At 40.5% G+C, this 20,376-nt stretch overlaps 1 protein-coding gene across 2 annotated transcripts in view; it reads left to right on the forward strand.

Annotated features, from left to right (window-relative positions):
- The first annotated feature begins 508 nt into the window (after nt 1-508).
- Nucleotides 509-20,376, forward strand: part of RET (ret proto-oncogene) — an 89,406-nt gene continuing 69,538 nt past the window's right edge. The window contains exons 1-2 of one of the 2 annotated variants that reach the window (XM_054071973.1): nt 509-552; nt 1,519-1,775. In XM_054071973.1, the coding sequence (XP_053927948.1) occupies nt 1,718-1,775 (58 nt within the window). In that variant the 5' untranslated portion in view covers nt 509-552; nt 1,519-1,717. Of the gene's footprint in view, nt 553-1,492; nt 1,776-20,376 lie in introns of those variants that run through there. The other variant, XM_054071974.1, reaches the window with a different exon arrangement.

Consider the following 20,376-nt stretch of genomic DNA (forward strand, 5'->3'; position numbering starts at 1 on the left):
AGTCTGTATTCAAAAGTTTAATTTATACTGTCTGTCTGTCAGCTTCAAATGCAATTAATTTATGGTGGTCACTAGCGTTCATCTTAAATTCATTATTACCCCTTCAGGTGCTTGCACTTGGCTGATTGAGCAACCTGATCCAGTGGACGGTGTCCTCTGCCCACAGGAGGAGGCTTGGAACTGTATGATCTTTAAGGTCCCTTCTAACTCTAACCTTCAGGGAGTGCAGCGATAGGATGAGGGGGGGTCATTTTAAGAAAAAAGGGGAGATGTAGATGAAATCTTAGGAAGAAATGTGTTCTTGTGAGGGTGGTGAGGCACTGGCACAGGTTGCCCAGAAGAAGTTGTGGCAGTCCCCTCCCTGGAGGTGTTGAAGACCAGGTTGGATGGGGGCTATGAACAACCTGATCCAGTGGGAGGTGTCCCTGCCCATGCCAGGAAGGTTGGAACTGATCCCTTTCCCACTCAGACCATTCTATGATAATTGTTTTTCCAAGCCTGATGAAGAACATGGGAATGCCTGATGGACATCTAACAGAAAAGTAAAAATAGGTGAGTTCTTCTATCAGTTCTTTGGGTAATTCCTTTTTATCCCGCCTCTCACAGTGTTGGGTATTTTAAGCGGAGTCCTTACTAGACGAGAGAGAGGATTTCCTATTCGGTTTGTTCCCGCTAAGTGCACTCACACCGAGCCTCCTCCTGCTGAACGCGTTTCCTTGCTCTTCCCTGGGGGTTTCGAAGTGTGAAGGCTGGGAAGGACCAGAGCTGGAGCTGCTGCTCCGTGTCTGACTCCAGGTCTCTCCGTGCCGAGGCAGCACGGGCTCTGCGGAGGGAGAGGAGGGCCAGCGTTCCCCGGCGGGGCTGGAGGGACCCTGGAGGAGAGGGAGCAGCGGCAGGGGCAGGGGTTTCCTCCAGCCGAGGGGGGGGTCTGGAGCCGCCGGTGGCGCTGGGAGGCTCTGGGCGGTGTTTGCCACCGGCCGTCGTTAAAGCATATTTTTGGCTTAGTTAGATTGATTTTTTTTTTTTTATCTATTCTTTCTTTTTTTCCCCCTCTTGCGGTTTCGCAGCGGCGTTTCGCCGCTCAGCGGGATGCTCGCGTCCCGGGTTACTTTGGTCGCCTGCCAGGTAGAGCTCATCTCTCCGAGCATCCTCCTACCATCAAGCAAAAACCGTCTCCTCTCCCAAGGATTAATTATTCAACGCGTTTAATGTGTTCGGGGCGGGTGGCGGCCGCTCGGATGCATCCTGGTGCCGCAGCGCCTGTCCCCGCTTTGTCTCGCACCTGGCGCGTTTGCACGGCTCGCCTGCCTCCTCCTCCTCTTCTTCCTCCTCCTCCACCTCTCCCTCCCGCACCCCATCCCCTCCCCCAGCAGCGCCCGGTGCCGTCGCACCTCGCCCGCGGGGATGCTCGGGGCGGAGCCGCCCGCGCTGCCCTCGGCGGGGCGGGGAGCGAGGGGCGGGGGCTGCGCCGGGCGGGGCCGGGGGGCGCCGAGCCGCTGACTTCGTCTTCTCCTGCAGAGGGGTTCCGGCACCGCTCCAGGGGGACGAGGACGCTTCTTCCCGGCTGCTGGCAGCGGGTCGGGACCCGGGAGGGCGGACAGAAGGAGCTGGCGGCGGGGCATCCCGGAGGAGCATCCCTGCATCCCGGCGCGGTCCAGCCCGGGCCATGGGCAGCCCCGACTGAGACCCCGCGGGAAGCGGCGCGGAGCAGGGGAAGATGCTCGCGGCGGGGCAGGCGGGTGTCCTCCTCCTCCTCTTCCTCCTCCTCTGCGGGGGTGAGTACGGACCCGCGGAGCCCTTGGTGCTCCGTGGCACCAAAATCGGTCCTCGAGTAAATAAGCCTCACACTTTTCCTTCGCTTTTTTTAAGCGCTAAGTTAGAACAGATGTGAGTTTTCCTGGTTCTTTGAATTTATGATGTGAAAGGGAAGATATTCAAGTGTATTTCTGGTTTAAGTTTCGAAAACATCGTGCCTTCTCTCTTGTACCCCGCTCGGAGCTTTTTGCATCATCGAATTTTGGCTTTGGGTTGATAAATGAAAAATACCAAAATATGTAAAGTTATTGGATCATAACATAGATGATGCTATCCACAGATAACAAGTTTCTAAAGCAAACAGAAAATCCATTATCTCTTTCTCTCTCTTTTTCCATATGGTTTTGTTTGCCAATGCATTTCTGATGTTTACATGGTGAATCAAAGTTGTCGTTTGAGTTCACGGTACAACCTTGCACAGCAAAGATGTATTCGTCACAAAAAGCAAGACCCAAAACAGCCCAGCAGTTCAGCGGTTGGTAGAGCAGAGAGTAAAGTGTGATATTAATTCTGTACTTGTGATTTTCCTTAAAATTTGCAGCTTGTTACTTTTCGTTATTATTTCAAATTAATTCTATTAGTTCATGACATCTTAAACTACTCTCTGTAACTTGCAGAGGTTGTAAAGCCTCTATTTGATTTAAGTTGTTGTTTAGCATGCTAAAATAATTCAAGTTGCTTTCATTCTTCCTTTTCCTAGTACATTGTTAAGGCCTGATCTTCATAAAAACTCACTGGCACTCAAACCTGGCATGTCTGGGAATAAAATATGTGGGGTGTACCACAACTAAACACTTATTAAACAAAGAGAATGAGTTCTATCTCAAGTCATTTCCGTGTCAGGAAAAATGAGCCGTACTTGTATTGCTAATGGATGATCTATCACACCTATTTTGCTTTTATCTTTGGCAAGCCTATTCTCTTTAATGGTTTTGGCAGAATTAGGAGTAAGGTAATTTACCCTGATTCTTCAGTTTGAGGGGAATGTTTTCATTAGCCAGAGTGAGTCCTATGCGTGTGCCTGAAAATGAGTTTTGATGATTTCCATTTAAGCTGGCAGATGAACTTACTCCTGTTCACGCTGTGATGCCTCCAAATGTTGTATGTACTGAGCTTAACTGGTGCTTGGAACTCCTGAACCTCTTTCTCATGTGTTTTGGGTTTTTTTTCCCTTCGTTGTTTCCCGTTCATTTGGAGCATCATTTGATTTTACTTTTAGTTGAATAACTTTATACAAATTTCACTCTGAAAGTCACTGGTGGAAAAAGGGAGTTGTCTCTGTGTGTTCTCTCCACTCTAGATAGGTGTCTAAATCATTCTTCTTTCAGACCTAAACAGTTGGAAATCAGTTTGAAAGACTTCTTATTAAGTGTGACTGTAAATTGTTAACTCTTGGATCTGTCTGTAGCTTAGAGGAATATTATTGAAGTTAATTTATTTGAGTAGGTTAGACTGCCAAGTAGACTGTTTTTAAATACCACTTGCTTATACTTATAACTGCAGATATTAATTTTGTTTATGCTCTCAGCTTTGCCTGGTGAGGCTTAATGCCCCATTCTGCTGCATTTTTACTAAAACCATGGGCGAGAAAAGTTGCATACATTTAGGATCATGCTTTAGGGTAATGGTATTCATAGTTAACTTCAAGGAGTCTCGCATATTAGCAATGTTTTATGGGTGTCTGTTGCTGGAGAAGCACTGTTTCACATTGTTTGGATATATGACAGTAATTCCTATTCATGCAATAAAAGCTGAGTTCACAACAGTGATTGTTTGAGTTGTTGTGGCTTGGAGGTATAAAATCCCTGCGTGTGTGGAGTTCCAGTTTAGGAAACAGAACTCTTACGTGTGCTGCCACGGTCCTCTGGCAGGAGCAGGAAGGCAGTGAAACTTCAGTGGGCTCCATCCAGAGATTCTTCAGTGGTAACTGCTGTGCTCCTGTTGGGTGTTGTGAAGGAATCTCTCTTACCTGGGCAAGACCTCGTCATAGAGGATTCCCACCCAAAGACAGCATGCAGTAGTACCCTCGCACTCATCTCCTATTGGTTGGTTCATCTTTGGGTTATCTAACTGGGGGGGGTTGGAAAACTTAAAACTGCTGTAGTTCTTGAAAACGCACTCACATTTAACCCAAAGGTTTTCTCTAACTTGGAACGAGATTGCATTTTACCAAGTGAGCTGGATTAATCAATCTGGTGAGCATGCTGTTAGTTGAAAGGATTATATCTGGTTCTTTTGTTTTGGCGGGCTTCAAAAAGCACACTGGGCCATTTGTTCTGAAGCAGAAAGGCTGCAGCCGTGCTGCTTCTGCACCATAAGCAGTGCGTGAGTCTCCTGCAGGCGCTGGTATTAATGTGCAGCAACCTAGAAACAGCAAAAATAAAAGGAATTTTTCTTCTCCAATTCAGACTTCTGTCTCTTTTTTTTCCTATATCAATTAAAAGAAGCACAGTTTTTTATTATGGAGTGTTGCATGTGTTATTTTCAGAAGTCAACTCGTCAGTTGTAGGGCTGCAGGGTGTTTACTTGCACACTGTGTTGTGTGGCTGTTTGGCACCAAGGTTTTGATTCCTTTCTGAAAGCTCATTGATGGAAGTGGAGGCCCTTTTTCAGTCAAGTGTAGAGAACAGTGCCTCTGGGAAAGACTTGGTAGGATTGTCTTGTTGGGAAAGTAATCGTTGTTATTAACAGGGATATTTTTGAAGAGATAATATGTTTTCAGTGAATACAATAAAATTTGTAAGCATTACACTGCGTGTTTTGTAAAATTGGAAGGGAAACCTGCTTTTACATAGAAATAATAGAAATGCTACTTCAACAAATGTGCTCTTGAATACAGATTATTCAAACTTTTCTATTTTATTGACTGTGAGACAAAACTACTGATTAATGTATTAGGTCTGATATTAATTTAAGCACTGTATGGGATCGATTCTTACAGTGCATTTTCATGCTGCAAGGGTGACTGTTAATGTTTTATTTTGACAATTTACAGCAAGTCCTGGCTCGACTCTTGCATCCTGATCAAGGACAAACCTCAGAAACTAACTGTGCAAATATTGACATCCTTCTCCCCACAGTTTAGATATTTTGTGTAATATTTGTATTTTGTAATAGAAAATGGATGTTTTCCCTAGGAGAAGAGCACCTATGCAGTTCTTCTAAAAATAGATTGCCTGTGCTCTAATATCTTTAGATCAAAACAGTGCTAAGTGGGTTGAAAGGTGGAGCACAGACCCTTGACTTGTGTAAGGGACCAGACTAAAGACAGACATAAATTTGTTTGTGTGCCTGTTGTTTTGGCAGTGATCTGGTTGGAAAAATGTGTGGGTTTGGCTTACTTCATTTAAGTTATAACCCTGGCTGTAGGGCCAGGGAAAAGCGAATCTGTGAGGAAAAGTGAGGCAGCTCATTGGATCTTAAGTGTCTTACTTTGAGAGGGTCTAAGAGTTGTGGGGAAATCTAAAACCTTGCTACTCTTTCTGGTAGGAAAAAGTATTAATTATGACACTTTGGCTCTTTTCTGCATTATTTTTCTCAGCCCCAGCATCTCATGCACTGGCTCTTGCCCGGGTAGCTCACAGCCTCTTGGTGGTGGTGCTTCCCTTCACTCTGGTCACCTGCTTTGTCCTCCATGAACCAGGAAACTGTGCTGCTTCCATTGCACAGGACTGATTGAGGGGTCCATCCTGGCACTCCTGCTCATTTCCAGAGAAGGTGCCTGGGACTTCTATGGCCCTCTAGGCTTAGAGTTTCTCCTCACTTTATTCGTGTTCCCAGGTCCTTCACCTTTCAGTTCCTACACAAATGAAATTTTGCACTAAAATTCACAGCCCGCAGCATTTTTCATTTCACAAAACGTAATGTACCCTGTTTTTAACTCATGCTAACAGATCTATGTTTGTATTGTATTGAATTCCCTTTACTTCTCATTGTTATTTTTGCTGTAGCTTCTGTCCTTCAGATGCACATGCTTGCTTATCTGCCTGTCGTCCCAGGGCAATATGCAGTATTGGCTTGATTAGTTCTGCCAGTCGATCAATTGCAGTCGGTCTTTGGCTTCGTCCATGGGTTTTTGTTGCTATCATAAAGGCAGTATAAAGGAAATTAATATGAAGATTACAGAAAGCCAGAATTTTAATGCTAAAAACCTCATTCATTAGGCTTTGATGAACAGACAAGATTTCTCATAGTACTAACATAAGCGTTTTGCATGACCGTTTATTCAGTCTAGAGAAGAAAAGACTCTGGGGAGACCTTATAGCAGCCTTCTAGTACTGAAAGGGGCTACAGGAAACCTGGAGAGGGGCTCTTGATCAGGGATTGCAGGAATAGAACAAGGGGGAGTAGTTTTAATCTTAAAGAGGGGAGATTGAGATGAGATAAAGAACAGATTTTTGACTGTGAGCTTGCCCAGGGAAGTTGTGGCTGCCCCATCCCTGGAGGTGTTCAAGGCCAGGTTGGATGGGGCTTTGAGTAACCTGATCCAGTGGGAGGTGTCCCCGCCCATGGCAGAGAGGTGGAACTGGGTTATTTCTAGGGTCCCTTCTGACCCAAACCATTCTATGATTCTACGACAGTGCTGGTTTAGCACCCGAATAGAAGATGCGCGGTCAGCAGCATGCCCACGTTCAGTTTTCCATCTATGTGTCATATTACCATTTTTTTTAAATTTTTTTTTTTTAAAATTTAATGAAAGAACAGACACAGCTTGTGAGAAAACATGTATTTTGTTAATCTCTTTTTCTTCCCCTCTCCCCCTGTCAGGAGGGAAGGTATTCTGTTCACTTGTTGCTATATGTGTATTCTCAACACCGCTGCTCGCACTGGTAATAAGACGAGCACTAATTCTGGTCTTCTCAGGATCTGAACTGAGGTAACCTGTTTGAAGGAAACCAGATACTTGCGCTTACCTTAGCACCTCATTTTGCAACGTCACTGGCTTATGCATACTGTTTATAGGAGATACACTGACAGTAAACAGTCATTTATAGTTCCCGTTCCTCCTGGGCTGCTGCCTGCGAGATAATGCAAACTAGCAAACACAGATGTGCTATGGGTTGGAACAAATCATACCATAGGAGCTTGGTGTTTTCTAGAGAGCCTTTTTGCATAAAGGCCACTTAGAGACTGTCTACAGTGAAGAGAGGGTTTGCTTTATTCATTTATACGTTGGCATCCTTCTGCTTTCTGGCAGAACAAAGAGTGGTGCCAGCTGGTGATTGACTGGAATTGTCTCTTGGTTTTGAAATGTAACAAACTGCGTGACACATTTATTGGATGCAAGTGTTTGTATTCCTAATGTTGCAAAACTGACTTGAAAGGAGGTGGTGGTTCCCTACATGAAGAAGGTGCATGCTAAGAGGATGCTTGTTCAGTATTAAGGCACGTGCACGATGCGGAGTCTGTTCTTAGCTCTTACATACTACTATTGTAAAGTTTGGCAGGAGCAGAGATTAAAAGTTCGCCAAATCATTCAAAAGAAAGTTTAGAATTGTTTATTCTCCAGATTATTTTTTTTAAAAAAACCTCTCTATTACATTTTTAAAGTAGGCAACTGAAGGATAAATAATGCAATTACCATAGGAGAAAGATAGATTTGAGGTTTGCATATTAGTTTGGTTAGGTCAGGATTCAAGTTCAGTTAAGAGCTGTGCTACAGGTTTGCTCATTGTCTCCCACTCTTTCTTAGTTTTGTGCAAAATAACATCATCAGTCACTTCTCCTTTGCATGTCATGGTTGGTTGCCTATCACATAACCCCATACTGGGGCATACTGGAGCTGTCATAAAGTGGGGAAGATACACGGGAACACTTTATAGAATCTCTGGAGTGATGATGCATAAAGGAAAAACAGCATCAGAGAATGTGTAGGGAGCTGTAGAATAAAATCTATTCAGAGATTTATTTTTCAAATGTGATCTTGCCTTTCATCAGCGAGATATACTGGCCACTCGCACAGTGTTTTGGTGAAGTCAACTTGAACCTTTTGACAAGTTTTCACGTTGGTACCTTGCTAGTTAATAAGGTTATTAAGGAAGTTTTTGTTAATAAAATACTAAGTCAGCTGAGATGTGAATAGCCAGATGCGTTTTGCTCTGTTTGGAGCTCAGTTCTTTTTAAAAGGTATCTAAAAAAAAGGTATCCAAAACCATCTTATTCTTCAGTTGTTTTCTCTTTTTTTTCCCCTCATATAAAGAGAACACAAACCTGGTTTTCTTAAAGATCACTTCATTAAAATGGCTGAAGAGTTTCAGATTTCTGGATCTTGAAATGGGACCATAAACATACCAGGCACATTGTTACCTAAAAGAGATGTTCTGTAAATCTGCTGAGATGAAGATCATCAGCAGCCTCAGGGAAAATTACTGCAATCGCAGTCAAAAAAGTGAATTGGAAACTTTATTGGGATAATAGCACCAAAAATGTTGTTTGACTGAATTACTTTAGAAATTTGGCTAACTAAATCAGGTGATTGTAAAAAGAAAATGGATGTATTACTCCTAATGGCTGTGTAATGGCTTTTCAGTGTATGCATTTAGAAAGCTAATTAAACATTATATTTAACTGATATAACAAAGTTGCTTGTGTTGCTGTAATGGGTGTTTTTTTAGTATCCATTATGGCTTTCTTCTAAGTGAGACAAATTTCAATCTCAAATAATAAAATTAAATCTAGGTTTTTCTCCTAATTCAGAGATACCAAGTTTTCTGATATGGACAATTCCATTATCTGTTCTTGTCATATGCGAAATGGCAAAACTCATATTAGCATCAGCAGACCAGAATTTCACATATCTCCAAAGCCCCTTAAAGAGTAGTTTTGCCACTGAATTAAAGCAGGCATCCAGTAGTCCTGTCAATGCTGTTCCAAAGCTGACTTGGAGATGAGACTTAAATCTCCCAGTGGTTTAAAGACAGAGAAGTTTCTCTGGTTTTGTGAAAAGCAGATGCCTGGTTTTGGGTAGTTCTTCACCACACTGTTCCTACATTGAGAGCTGAGACTTCCAGATTGTTACCTAACAGGGATGTTGAAGAGCAGCTCCCTTTGACTCCCTTAAGAGGATGCTTTCATGGTCATTGATTCTGGAGCTTATTTGTCTTTATTAATAAGGTGGCTTTTCTAGCCTATTATTTAAAAGTTGAAAAGTGTTTCTGTGCGAAGAGAAACGAGGATGTAAGAAACATGAATGGATTAAAAAACGTTGGTGAGAATGGATTTGATTCTCAAGGTTGTCTTCTCTACACCCTGCTACCGTGTTCCTCAAAAATTGCCTATCAGCAATGAAAGTAGCTCTGTGTTACAGCTGTTCATCTGGGAGGAAGATACCAACCATCAGCCTTCCTGCTGTTCTGCATAGAATGGAGAGGAGAGGGAGAATTTGCATTACTACAACTAAAATGGAACAGAGGGTTAAAGAAAAGCTATGGCTTACTGACATGTAGCCCATAAGAGTCATCTATGGCTAATCAGCAATTTGTTTTTTTATATATATTAAATGAATTATGTCTATTTGGATGGGAATAACCAGTATAGAACGATTAATACATACAATTTATGACAACCGGTTATCTCAGAGTAGCAGGGTTTCAAATGTGTATGTACTCTAGAGCTGCAATTAGGTTTTCTTTTACAAAGAATAAATCCAGACACTGACAAATTATATGAAAATATTCCTAAATTGTATTGCCATCGCTTTGTGATCAGCAAGACTGTCAGACAAAAGGGTGCTGTTCATGAAATCTGTATAACAGAGAGGGGAAGGGAGAAGATACAAAAACTCTCATCAGGAAAACTCTTAAAGTTTTCGTTTTATTGGGAAGAGGAGGAGAAGTTTATTTTCCTGGAAAAAAAAAATACTGTTGAAAATTCAAATTGGGAGTAGGGGAATGTGAATGGATTTGGCTAGAGGATTGGTTTGATACTGATGCTGTGAAAAGCCAGAGGCAATAATCAATGCCAATTTGATTATTAAGCAAGGTATTCTTTATTATTCTTTGTGATATCAGACATACAGGAGATCGCTCCACCTAATGTGCATCCAACTTTTGAAGCTGGTTACGTGATTTTTGTACTGGTTAAATATCAATATTCATATAGATTCTGGGAAACATGTTACCTAGTCATTATCTTTCTTGGAATAGGTGTATTTATTGTAATCAGTTCTCAGTATTTATTTACATAAGTTTCCTCCCCTTGGTGCACACGCTCTCCCCTCTGGGGGTCTTCTTCAGGTTTCTCTGGATGAAGGCCATAGAACTTCCTCACAGATGAATTTTTCAGCTCCCCTTCTTGTGCATGCTTGTAGACTTCTTGGGCCCCTTTCAGTGTTGCATCCAGTCTAAATTGGTTTTTTTCCCCTCTTAACATTGTGCTAGTCCCTGTTATCTGGCTTAATTAGGTACAGTCACATTCTTCCCCATTCTTTCTAACTGCAACATTGCTAAAATTCCTTATTTAAGCATAAGTATCGAGGCACAGGCTAGCTACAAGTTATTATTCAAGCTAATCCTACATTTTAGTTATAAAATCACCAGAACTATACATAATATTCAAATATATAGTAGGTTAGTAACTTATAACAAATCATTCCTCCAATACTGTCATGTGAAATGGTACTGTGATAGCTAGGAAATTCTGACAGGAGCTTTGGAGAACATATACAATGCTCATTATTAAAAACAGCAACAAAGTGCTGCTTTGGCACCTCTGGTATGAAGAACATCAGTTTGTAAAGCACTTTAATGGAGCCTTCTCACATCTCTGTAGTACTTATGCATGTGCCCAGGTTTATCCCATATCAGCAAAGCATTTTAGAGTGGGTCTGCTGTATCAAAGCCCTGCAAAGAACTACGAAGAAGTTCTCCAAGTTAAAACCGTGGCCGTATGTTCAGGTGCCACGTTTGTCCTTGCTGGAAAGCTCCTGTGTCCAAGTGTGTACTTGGGCTAACAGCGGTCACGGCTCCAAACTGCAGGTTTTCTAGTTATGAGAATAACACATCACAGTTAAGCGTAACATCTCAAACTTCTTTTGCTGCTTTCAGAATACAAAGATCCGGCTAACTTGGAAGCAGTGTGTTTTAATACTCGGAGCGTAGGTGGGTTTAGCTTGCACCGAGCTCCACATTGCTTAGTTTACAGTATCTAGGCTAGCAGATCATAGGTAATTTGGATATCTTTGTCCTACCTTGTCATCTGAGAATTGGATACCATGCTCCTGACCGCTTTCACAATGTGACTGAGATACATGTTTGAGATGCTTGTCACTGACAGCACTAACAAAGTTCTCTCTGTGTGTGTTTGTGTGTATTTATTTAACTGGATAGTTTTACTGAGAAGCCTTCTTATAGTCTTAACTGACTTCCCTGAGGTAGACCAGGTAAGATCTGCCCTTAAACCTTTCTGTAGGTCTCTTTTTCCCTTCGACTGTAAACGTTTGGCAGTGGTTTCTGGTGCTCTGCTGTGCTGGGTCGCTTGTGCTGCTTTTGAGCTGTGAGTTATGTATTAGGTACCCCGCTTGTATTGTGATAGTTGGTGTCTTTGGAAAGAAATGCAAGAACAAATTGAAAGAAATTCTGATTGCCTTTTATTACTTAGGAGCAATTCAGAGTAGAGGTTTCTTTAGTGAAGCCTGTGGATGTCATTGAAATAAAAAGGACTGAGGAAGATGATTTCTGTACAATGACTCATCCCAATCCCAATTATGGGGGGAAAAAAAAGGCAATGGAAGTGTTTACATTTTGGATTTGAACATATAGGTTTTAAAGTAATGAGGGGGGAACAATATGGCTGTAATATAAATTTTATTGCACATTTCAATTCAGCATTGCTGGCATGCTCTGAATAAGGAAGCATTATGAGCAGTTTTATTGCTTTGATAAAACTTTGCTTTTTGACAGTCAGAAGAGTTGTCTTAAATTGCTTTGCTAAGGACTTTTGGATAGTGAGAAAGTTTATAATGCACTTTTTACAGATTCTTCTGTGTGGTTTTTTTATTTTATTTTTTAATTATTTTTTTTAGAAAAAAGAGAGAGAATAATGTGAACATTAAAACTTAATTTCTGACAATTCAGCAGCAGGCAGGATCGTCTTAAATCATTGAAATAGAACAGTTTGGATTGGAAGGGACCTGAAAGTCCTTGAGGGAGCTACAACTTCTCTGGGCAACCTGTGCCAGTGCCTCAGCGCTCTCACAGGAAAAAAATTCTTTCCAGTGTCTCATCAAAATCTTCCATCTTTTAACTTAAAACCATTGCCCCCCATCCTATCCCTGCACTCCCTGATAAAGAGTCCCTCCCCGGCTTTCCTGAAGTTTTGGAAATGCTGGTTTTGAGGGAAAATAGAAACAAATTGCGATGTTTTTCACAAAGACAAGACAACTGAGGAATTACTGAGTTCAGTTTTCTGAGTGCATGCAGAAGTATTATAAAGATGGATCTAATGGTGGAAACAAGACACATGGGGCTTATAGCAAGTAAGATTCAGGAAGCATTTTGTTAAGAAAGGGCTACGGAGATCAGTTGTTTGCAGTCACCGTGGGATTTCTGTCACTGGGAGTATCTTGAGAACTGGTGGAACTGCAGTATGTTGACGTTAGTTATCTATAGTTGGTTGTACCTGGGTGAGTTGGATGACCTCGACTGGAAACTTTTGACTTCATGTTCTTATGGTTTTGTGCGTAAAGTGTAAGAAATAGGACAACTGCAGCCTTTGTATGTCTGCTGAAGTTAATGCCTGAGTTTTGATCAGCCAGGGCTCAACTTGGATCTGTGGTCAATGCAATTTGAGAGTTGATATCAAAATATTTACATTGTTAATCATCAACAGCTGAATAGACAAGAGTTTTGATGTCAAGATGAGCTCCTGGAGTTTCTGGTTTCCAGAATATCCCTGGGGATATATTGGATATGTGGTATTCTTTGTCTTTTTTAAAATCAATGTCTAATAACCATGCTTGGTGTTCTTAAATCCCAGGCAGTGAGTTTGGGACCTCGCACTGGCACTGGCAGTTAGGACCTTGAAGAAGTCTGTGTACATATGACCTAACCTTATCACCCACAAGAATAGAGAGTGTGCTGTTTTCTTCAGACAGAAAGGAAATTCACTGGAGTGATAATGTTGAAGTAGACACAGGATTTGAGGATCCATTTTCTTTAAGAGCTCAACTGGATTTAAGGATTGGTTGGCAGTTCTTATACTCTCTTATTCTCTTATTAAATGAGAATTTAATGATAGCAGAAAGACCATGAAAAAATGAGCACTGGGATTATAACTTTACTGTCAATATTTTCCACCCTGATTCCTAAATAGCAATTGCTGGGACCATTTATCTGTCTCTGACTCCTGCTGCTGAGAACTCTCCTCTGGTTTTCCCTTTTATCAATGCAATGCTTTGCTAGATTTTAATCTTTGAAGAACTGCAGCTTGTGTTTTTCCATTATTGGTTCTGCTTCACGGTTAGTATCTTTTCCTGCAATCATTTGCACAAGATCTTCATATCTTTTATGTTTAATTGTGCTTAATGTAAAATGGAGTTTGGGGCATGAGCTGCTTGAGTGCTGTTGGTTGGCAGCACTGATCTCATGGAAGGAACGGATAAGGTGTTTTACAAAACAAAACTTAAGAGGGGAATATGGTGCAATCCTGTATTGTTATCCTATTTCCCATTCTGAGATTTTTGTTTTCCCTGTATGTGCCAGCATGGCATAACAATAGGTTGACTCCCATTCTGAATGCAAGTTAGAGGCAAGAAATCACTATGAAGAGGAGAGAGATTATTATTTCTCCTTTCCAAGGACTGAATTCCATCCTAGTTAGTCTGGATTTAAAGCAGAATTGTTACCTTGTCACCTTTTCTGGCATTCAGACAGAAACCTACAAATATGTGGAATTGCTGTTGAAAATGAAATTGCACTGGGCTACGTGATTACCTTTCCAAATGTCCTGATAAAAAGCGCAGACACTCTCACAGCATCTGTGATTTTTTAGATATATGATTTTGTCTGGGAGGAATGTTTTGTTTGGATTTTTTTTTCACATCAAGCTTTTGAATAGTTTGAGTAGTACCATCAGTCTCGCCATAGAATGAAAACTTGGAGCCTTAACTTTTTTTTTTCGTTAATTAAAAAGATAGGAAGGAGCATTATTATCACAGAGTTGACTTGGAGAAACTGCAGAACGCCTCATCTTTTTCCTTTTCATAGCAGAAACCTCCTTTTAGCAATCTTAAATTGCTACTGCCGTTAGATACCAGTAGATAATAGATGCAGATACACCCATGTATCATGAAATGTGTTGCCTGAATTGTTGACAGCAGTGAAGTTTTTTGTGCAATAACTAGCCTGTATCTTTTTTTTTTGTTAGAAGCTGGTATGTAGTTAGGGTTGACAAGAGCTCAAGAATGTAGCCCTGCTTAGAAAGAATGAGCTTAAAAAAAGTTGTCAGTGAGAGAAGAAATTAAAAAGTGAAAAGTAAATAACAAATTAATTCAGGTACTACACTCCAGCTTCTGTTCCTTTTTTATTTGCTTGGGGAAATTCCAGCAGAGTTGGTGTTAAAATGCATGTTTCTTTTCTGTTGTTAATGTCAGAGCTACTTAATGAGAGAAAACGGATCTAAATGTAGGGGAAACCAGAAAGCTGTTAATGCAGAAAATAGTGTCAAAGGCAGAACGGGAAAGATGTTCATATAATGGTTTGCCAGTGCATTTAATGGGGTCATAGTCTTTTCTAGCATCACTTAATGGTGATAGTTTTTTTTCCCTGTAGACTTCAGGTAACCTGTAGACTGTAAAATAATTAAAACAAGAATGAAATTGCCGATATTATTAATAGCAGGATTTTTCTTTTAAAGATGCTGTGCTTGCTTCTGGAGGGCACACTTCCCAATGTCAAGTAATGAAAGCAAAGTTTGGTGACAACTTCCAGAGTTTGCAAATTTGGAGTAGAAGAGGTAAAAGGGGGAGGGGTTGCTCCGTTTTTCTCAATGAGGTATTAACACTGATCATTTTAGTAGAACTGTCTGGATAAACAAGTTACCCATTTGGGCTGTTGCGGGAAACAAATGGCCAGTGATGGGCAACACGAGCACTGCCAGAACTAGGGGAGTATTTAACAGGGTCTTCAAGTCCCTGGCAGAGACCAATCTTGAAATCCCACCAATGGAGTAAGACACAGAAATTTTGTGGTGGCTCTCTATTTTAAAGGTCTTTGGTTATTTTTCAATAAAAAGACGTTGTATAGTCATATATGAAGAGGGAGTTTGCAGACTGATGTGTGTACTGGGAATTAGATACTCCACTTGTACTATTTTGCTTATTTTATCTCACTAGATAATATTACTGTTGTATTGAAAATGCTGGAGAATCAGGTGCTTTTAAGATGCTTTGATTTTAGGGGTTTGGAGTTCTCATAAAACTGAGTCAACGTGTTGTGAAGTTACACAGCTAAATATATACAAGTTTATTTGGTTTTACTCTCTCTGGAGTGATGGTACTTAAATTACAGTTTAGTTCAATACATGATCCAAAAATGAGAGTGGTCATTCTTTCGATGTCTGTGTCTCTGACAGCTGTTTATCCATAGGAAAATGTGTTTGATCACTGGTTCATGAACTGGGAGCTTTATGGTACTGCTGCTCTGTCAGCTATAGTAAAGATCCATCCAAGGAGTCCTATTCAACAACTATTTCAGTAATGCATGCAATTAAAACCTTGATGATAAACGTACATATTGTCATAGAAGAGGATAAGGATTGAGGGAACTGTAGCAATATAAAATGCTAGGAACCCCTGTTATAGATGGCAGTAGCCCGTAACAAAATTTTTGTTAAACTATTTTGAATACAGACTTGCCCTTTCTCTTTTTTCTTTCTTTTTTTTTTTTAGTGGCAGATGGTTTTCTGTGAAAAAACTTAAATGTACATGTTAAATGATGTAAGACTAACAAGCCAGTCAAAGAAAAGTTGAAGCAAAGAAAAACTTGTGACTGTCAAATGACTAGAGGGCATTTGGTTGCTACTGTTCTTTAGGAACACAGAAAGGGCTGTAAAGCGATTTTCTGAAACAATGGAGGATGTTTTCACTGTAGGAAGCTTTAAAAATATACATTTATAATCAGGCCTTCTTCCAGCTACTAAAGGTTTGTCTGGTCTGTCTGCAGCTGTCTGGTCACTTGGTTTGTTTAAATAAGAAATCTGTGAAGTGATGAATACTGCCGTTCCTCTATAAGGTATGCATTTCCTCTTGGTACCCATAGGCTGGTCAGGTCGGGGCCAGGACAGTTCTGCAGACTGATGTCATGCTTCATGTATGATGTTTGAGTGATGTTTGAGCAGTGTTTGATTAACACCTATTCCTGTCAGTAGAGCTGTGAGTGAGAAAGTGGTAGGAAAAGAAACCCCCATTTCTTGTCATGCTGTCACATCTCCCAGCAGTTGTGGCATTAAGCCCTGCTTCCCTCATGCTCAGTATGTAGAATGACTGAGACTGCTGTAGTATGACTTCTGTTTTTATAGTTAACTGAACTTTGAAGTCGTCTCCTAAATCATCCTTGCCAATAGCATTAACTACCCCTTTGCTGGTAGTCAGAGATTATTCTGCAGTAAGTTAAAGGGTAACTCATCTTCTTCTGTGATGACAGGAAACATGGAGGGATGTAAAAGATAATGGCTAATTCAAAGCAGATCACTCCACTCTGCTTCTGGAAATCCATCAGCCCCATTCAAACGCACATCTGAAATTTTGCAACAAACTTTGAAAGCTCTTTCCCTTTCACTGCTTCAGTAAATTGTTATCTGCGGGAGGATGATGCAGATGCCCTTGAATTATGATGCCTTTCATTCCAAAGGGGTGAGTTGCACATTAGCCTGGCATTCAGAAGCCTGAAGGATTCAACCACTGCTTTTGCTGCTTCAAAAAAAAAGTAAAAGAGAGATGCCAAGTTAGATAAGTGATGTGGTATTAAAGAAAGTATTTATCCTTCCTTCTCCTTTTGCAGAAACAAATCTCTGAAAATATATCATTTAAAAATGCACTGAGGCAGAGCTGAGTCATCGCAGCTGTACAGCTGGACCAGGTAGTGAGCAGCAGGGGCAGGTGGAGCAGCGGAACGGCAGGTGAATTGATCCTTGAGTAAACACTTATGTTTACTTTTTTAATTTTCTGTTTTAAAGACAGCTGCAGCAAAGGAACAAGAAAATCTAGTATCATTACAGGTCATAGAAGGATATTTCAGAGAGGTAATTTTTTTAGAAACAAGGTGCATCTAGCTCTATTCCTATGGCAGTTCCATCCATGCTTCCTTGTTCATCACCTGGGGTTGCTTCTGATTCAGTAAAACTACTTGTTTTGTTTGACAGCTGGATTTTTGCTGCTGTCATTAGCTGCTGCAGAGAGATGATGTTATTTAATGCACGTGTGGGATCAAGAAGACATTCCTGCTATGTTTGCCTCAGTTTAGATCAAGGGCATGACTCCTATGACTTAGTGTTTTCCTTTGGAGCAAGGCATCTTGCAAGACCCAGCACAAAGCACATGCAAATTTGGGATCAGACTGCTTGCTTGTGGGGAAACTGGCCAGCAAAAAGACGGGCTCGAGACTGGAGAAACCCACTCTTTAAATGCTCCTAAAACCCTTGGAAAACACTGTGTCCAAGACAAATTTACAGAGAGCCATCTTTTCCAAGAGGCTCTGAAGACAGGGGCAAAGACCAGATTCTTCGTCTTGGGGCATAGAAGTAGTTTTCTTAGGCAGCATTTAGGTGTGACAGTCAGAAACACTATTAAAAATTACAGCATAGGTTGGTTTTGGTAGGCTATAGTTATAATTACTTGCAGCTCTTCATACATGTGTACCATGAACTGCTTTTCTTTTCCTGAGAATAATGCCACTTAAGATATCTTTCTTCATTAGGCTGATTTATTAGAAAACTGCTAGATCCGTGGATTGAAAATTCTGTTGATGATTGTTGTGTATCATTCCTACTGTGAAAAAGTGAGATACGTAATAGCTTGTGTGTTAAAAGGTGAGCATACATTTTAATATTACGTGTCTCTATGTAAACTCTGTCAAAGATAAATTAAGCAAATATTCAATGTCATCCCTCCACAGTCATTATAAGGCAGAGTAAGAGTTGCCTAATTAAAGTGGACTTTCTTCTTATGCTATCACACAAAAAAGAGATTTATTGAAAACAGAGAGAAAAACCAGTAATGAAATAAACAGGTTTACAGTCAAAAGCATTATCACAATATTGCTACACTGTTTAATGAGCACCTCATGGAAAACAATACAACATGCCAGCAAAGCTGCTTTTATTTACTAGGATTTCTTTAGAAGCTAGTAGACAGCGTGCATGGTAAAATAAACATTGTTTTCATCGATGTGCTCCCTTTACAAGTCAATTTTACCAAATGAATTTATTTCACTTATTCCTTATAAAGTCAATCTGTTTAGGAATCAAGGGGCTCTTTGATGCCAGTATGTTAAATGGTTAAGGGAAAAAGACCCAAATAAACAAGTGAAGTAGTAGGAAATAAGTTAGCCATCCACCAAAAGAGTTCAAGTTTTGTCTAAACATTATGACAAGCTCTGCTGCCTTCAGAGGGCTTGGATCAATTCTTATTACTCAGCCCCTTGAAAAAACGTGTATATCTCCCCTGTCTGTTTGCAGACACAAACTTATACATGGGAAGGGTATTTTGCACAAAGTTGGCTCTTGTCTGAAAAGTTTATATCTATTTAGTAAAACAAGTAATCAGTATATTTTTGTTGCAAGGATGTACTTTTTATTTCCAGATTGTATGCTTGCAGGCTTCTGATTTGTATGGTTCAGGTGTTTTGGGTTTTTTTATTGGCAGCTTTCATGATTTATGACTTGCTGACTGACATTTTATTTCCTATTCAAGGTAGTAGCAGCTCAGATTCTTTAGTTAATCACTTTTATAAGTAAAACTGATGCTCTGGATATTTACAGAGCAATTTTCAGGCCAGGGTCTTTGCGATATTCAAATTACCAAGAAAACCATGTGGACAAACACATCCTGGTACATGCAGATACATATAAGTCATAGAGGATTAAAGCAGGAGGCTGTAGCTGTAATGTCTAGACTAGCATTTGTGACATCTAATACGCTGCTCATAAGGGGCTGTTTTTTCGAACAGAGGTGTTCAAAGGGAGCTTAAGGTCTATTATGAATTTTCCTGTTGTGATAGAAGTGAAATGACTTTGGATAGGATCAAGCTTTGTGGATTTCAGCTGCTAAACTCTCATTAGGTTCAATTTCACCTTTTGTGTTGGTTTTGAGACCCTGCTAGAATTTCGCTTGGCGCAAAGAGCAGTAAGTTCAAGGATGGAATACAGAGATTTGGAAACCATGATTGCTTTTTTAGCCCCGTGGTATGTAACCTGGTAGGACAAGCACCTGTGCCCAAAGACGCTCTAGTTCATACCCCAGTGTTCATCATTAGATTTAATTTCGTAATAAAAACATTAAGTGTGGTTTGGGGAAAACACTACAGTGTCAGATGATTAGTGGTGAAATGAAAAGATGTGCTTTTACTGGAAAAAGAGTGCTTTCCTCTGATTTTAAGCCATGCAATGATTAATATGATGCTGCTAATGGGCATTTTTCACTCTTAGCCTTGGAAGTAGAGGAACACTTAAGAGCCACGTAAATATAAATACTTTAGAAAGAAAACTAGTGTAGGTGTCTGAAGGGAGGCTTGTTCATACTTTGGAAAATAATAAGAACTTGAAGGAACAGGTTATTGTCAGAGCTTTTACATATCAGGGTTATTTATGTCGGTGAGAATAATTTACATGTTCTCATGGGATTCTGGCTACTAAGGGGCATCACACTGGCTTGTCAAGAAGTGCTTGACAGGCTGCGGTGGACCAAATGTCAGATAAGGAGTTAGGAAAAATAGTTTCCTTCTAATTTCAGTTCTTGGCCATATCTTTTCCATTTCACACTTTATTTCCTAATCCACTTTATGGCAATAGAGATCCAATGTTGTGAAAGCTCTTTTGTGGTCTGTGTGTGGAAATGTACTCTTAGTTCTAGTAGCTAAAGATGTTTAATATTTTCAAGCATTGGTGTAAACTTTTAACCATTTTGTTGTACAGCTTCGTGGAAAATCTTGTCTTTTTGTTGCTCTGATAGAGCTATTTCTTGGCAGTTTCATCATGTGAGACACTGCAACATTGTGGGAATGGTGGAAAAAGAAAAATGCTGTTAATTCACTTCTCTCATTGATTTAGGTAGGTTTCTCTCTTGGCTATTTCTTCCAGGGGGGAGAATCAGGCAGTACGAGTACTTGTGTCTGTTGTAATGTAGTGTTTGTTTAAAGGCAGAATTCCAAATACATTTGTTGGCTTTTCTCCTGAAACATGACTGTAACAGGGACATGGATACCTTAGAGAGCTAAATATCCTGCAGTCTGGTTTGCTACCGATGTGCGTACATAATTTCCACTGACAGTGATGGGAATTACATGTGTACAGAAAGCAAAACAGACCCTTGAAAAATGTTGGCCAAGTAATAAAAGGCAGTCTAAAAAG

This window comes from Cuculus canorus, chromosome 7 (genome assembly GCF_017976375.1).
Source record: "Cuculus canorus isolate bCucCan1 chromosome 7, bCucCan1.pri, whole genome shotgun sequence".
Lineage (NCBI taxonomy): Eukaryota > Metazoa > Chordata > Aves > Cuculiformes > Cuculidae > Cuculus > Cuculus canorus.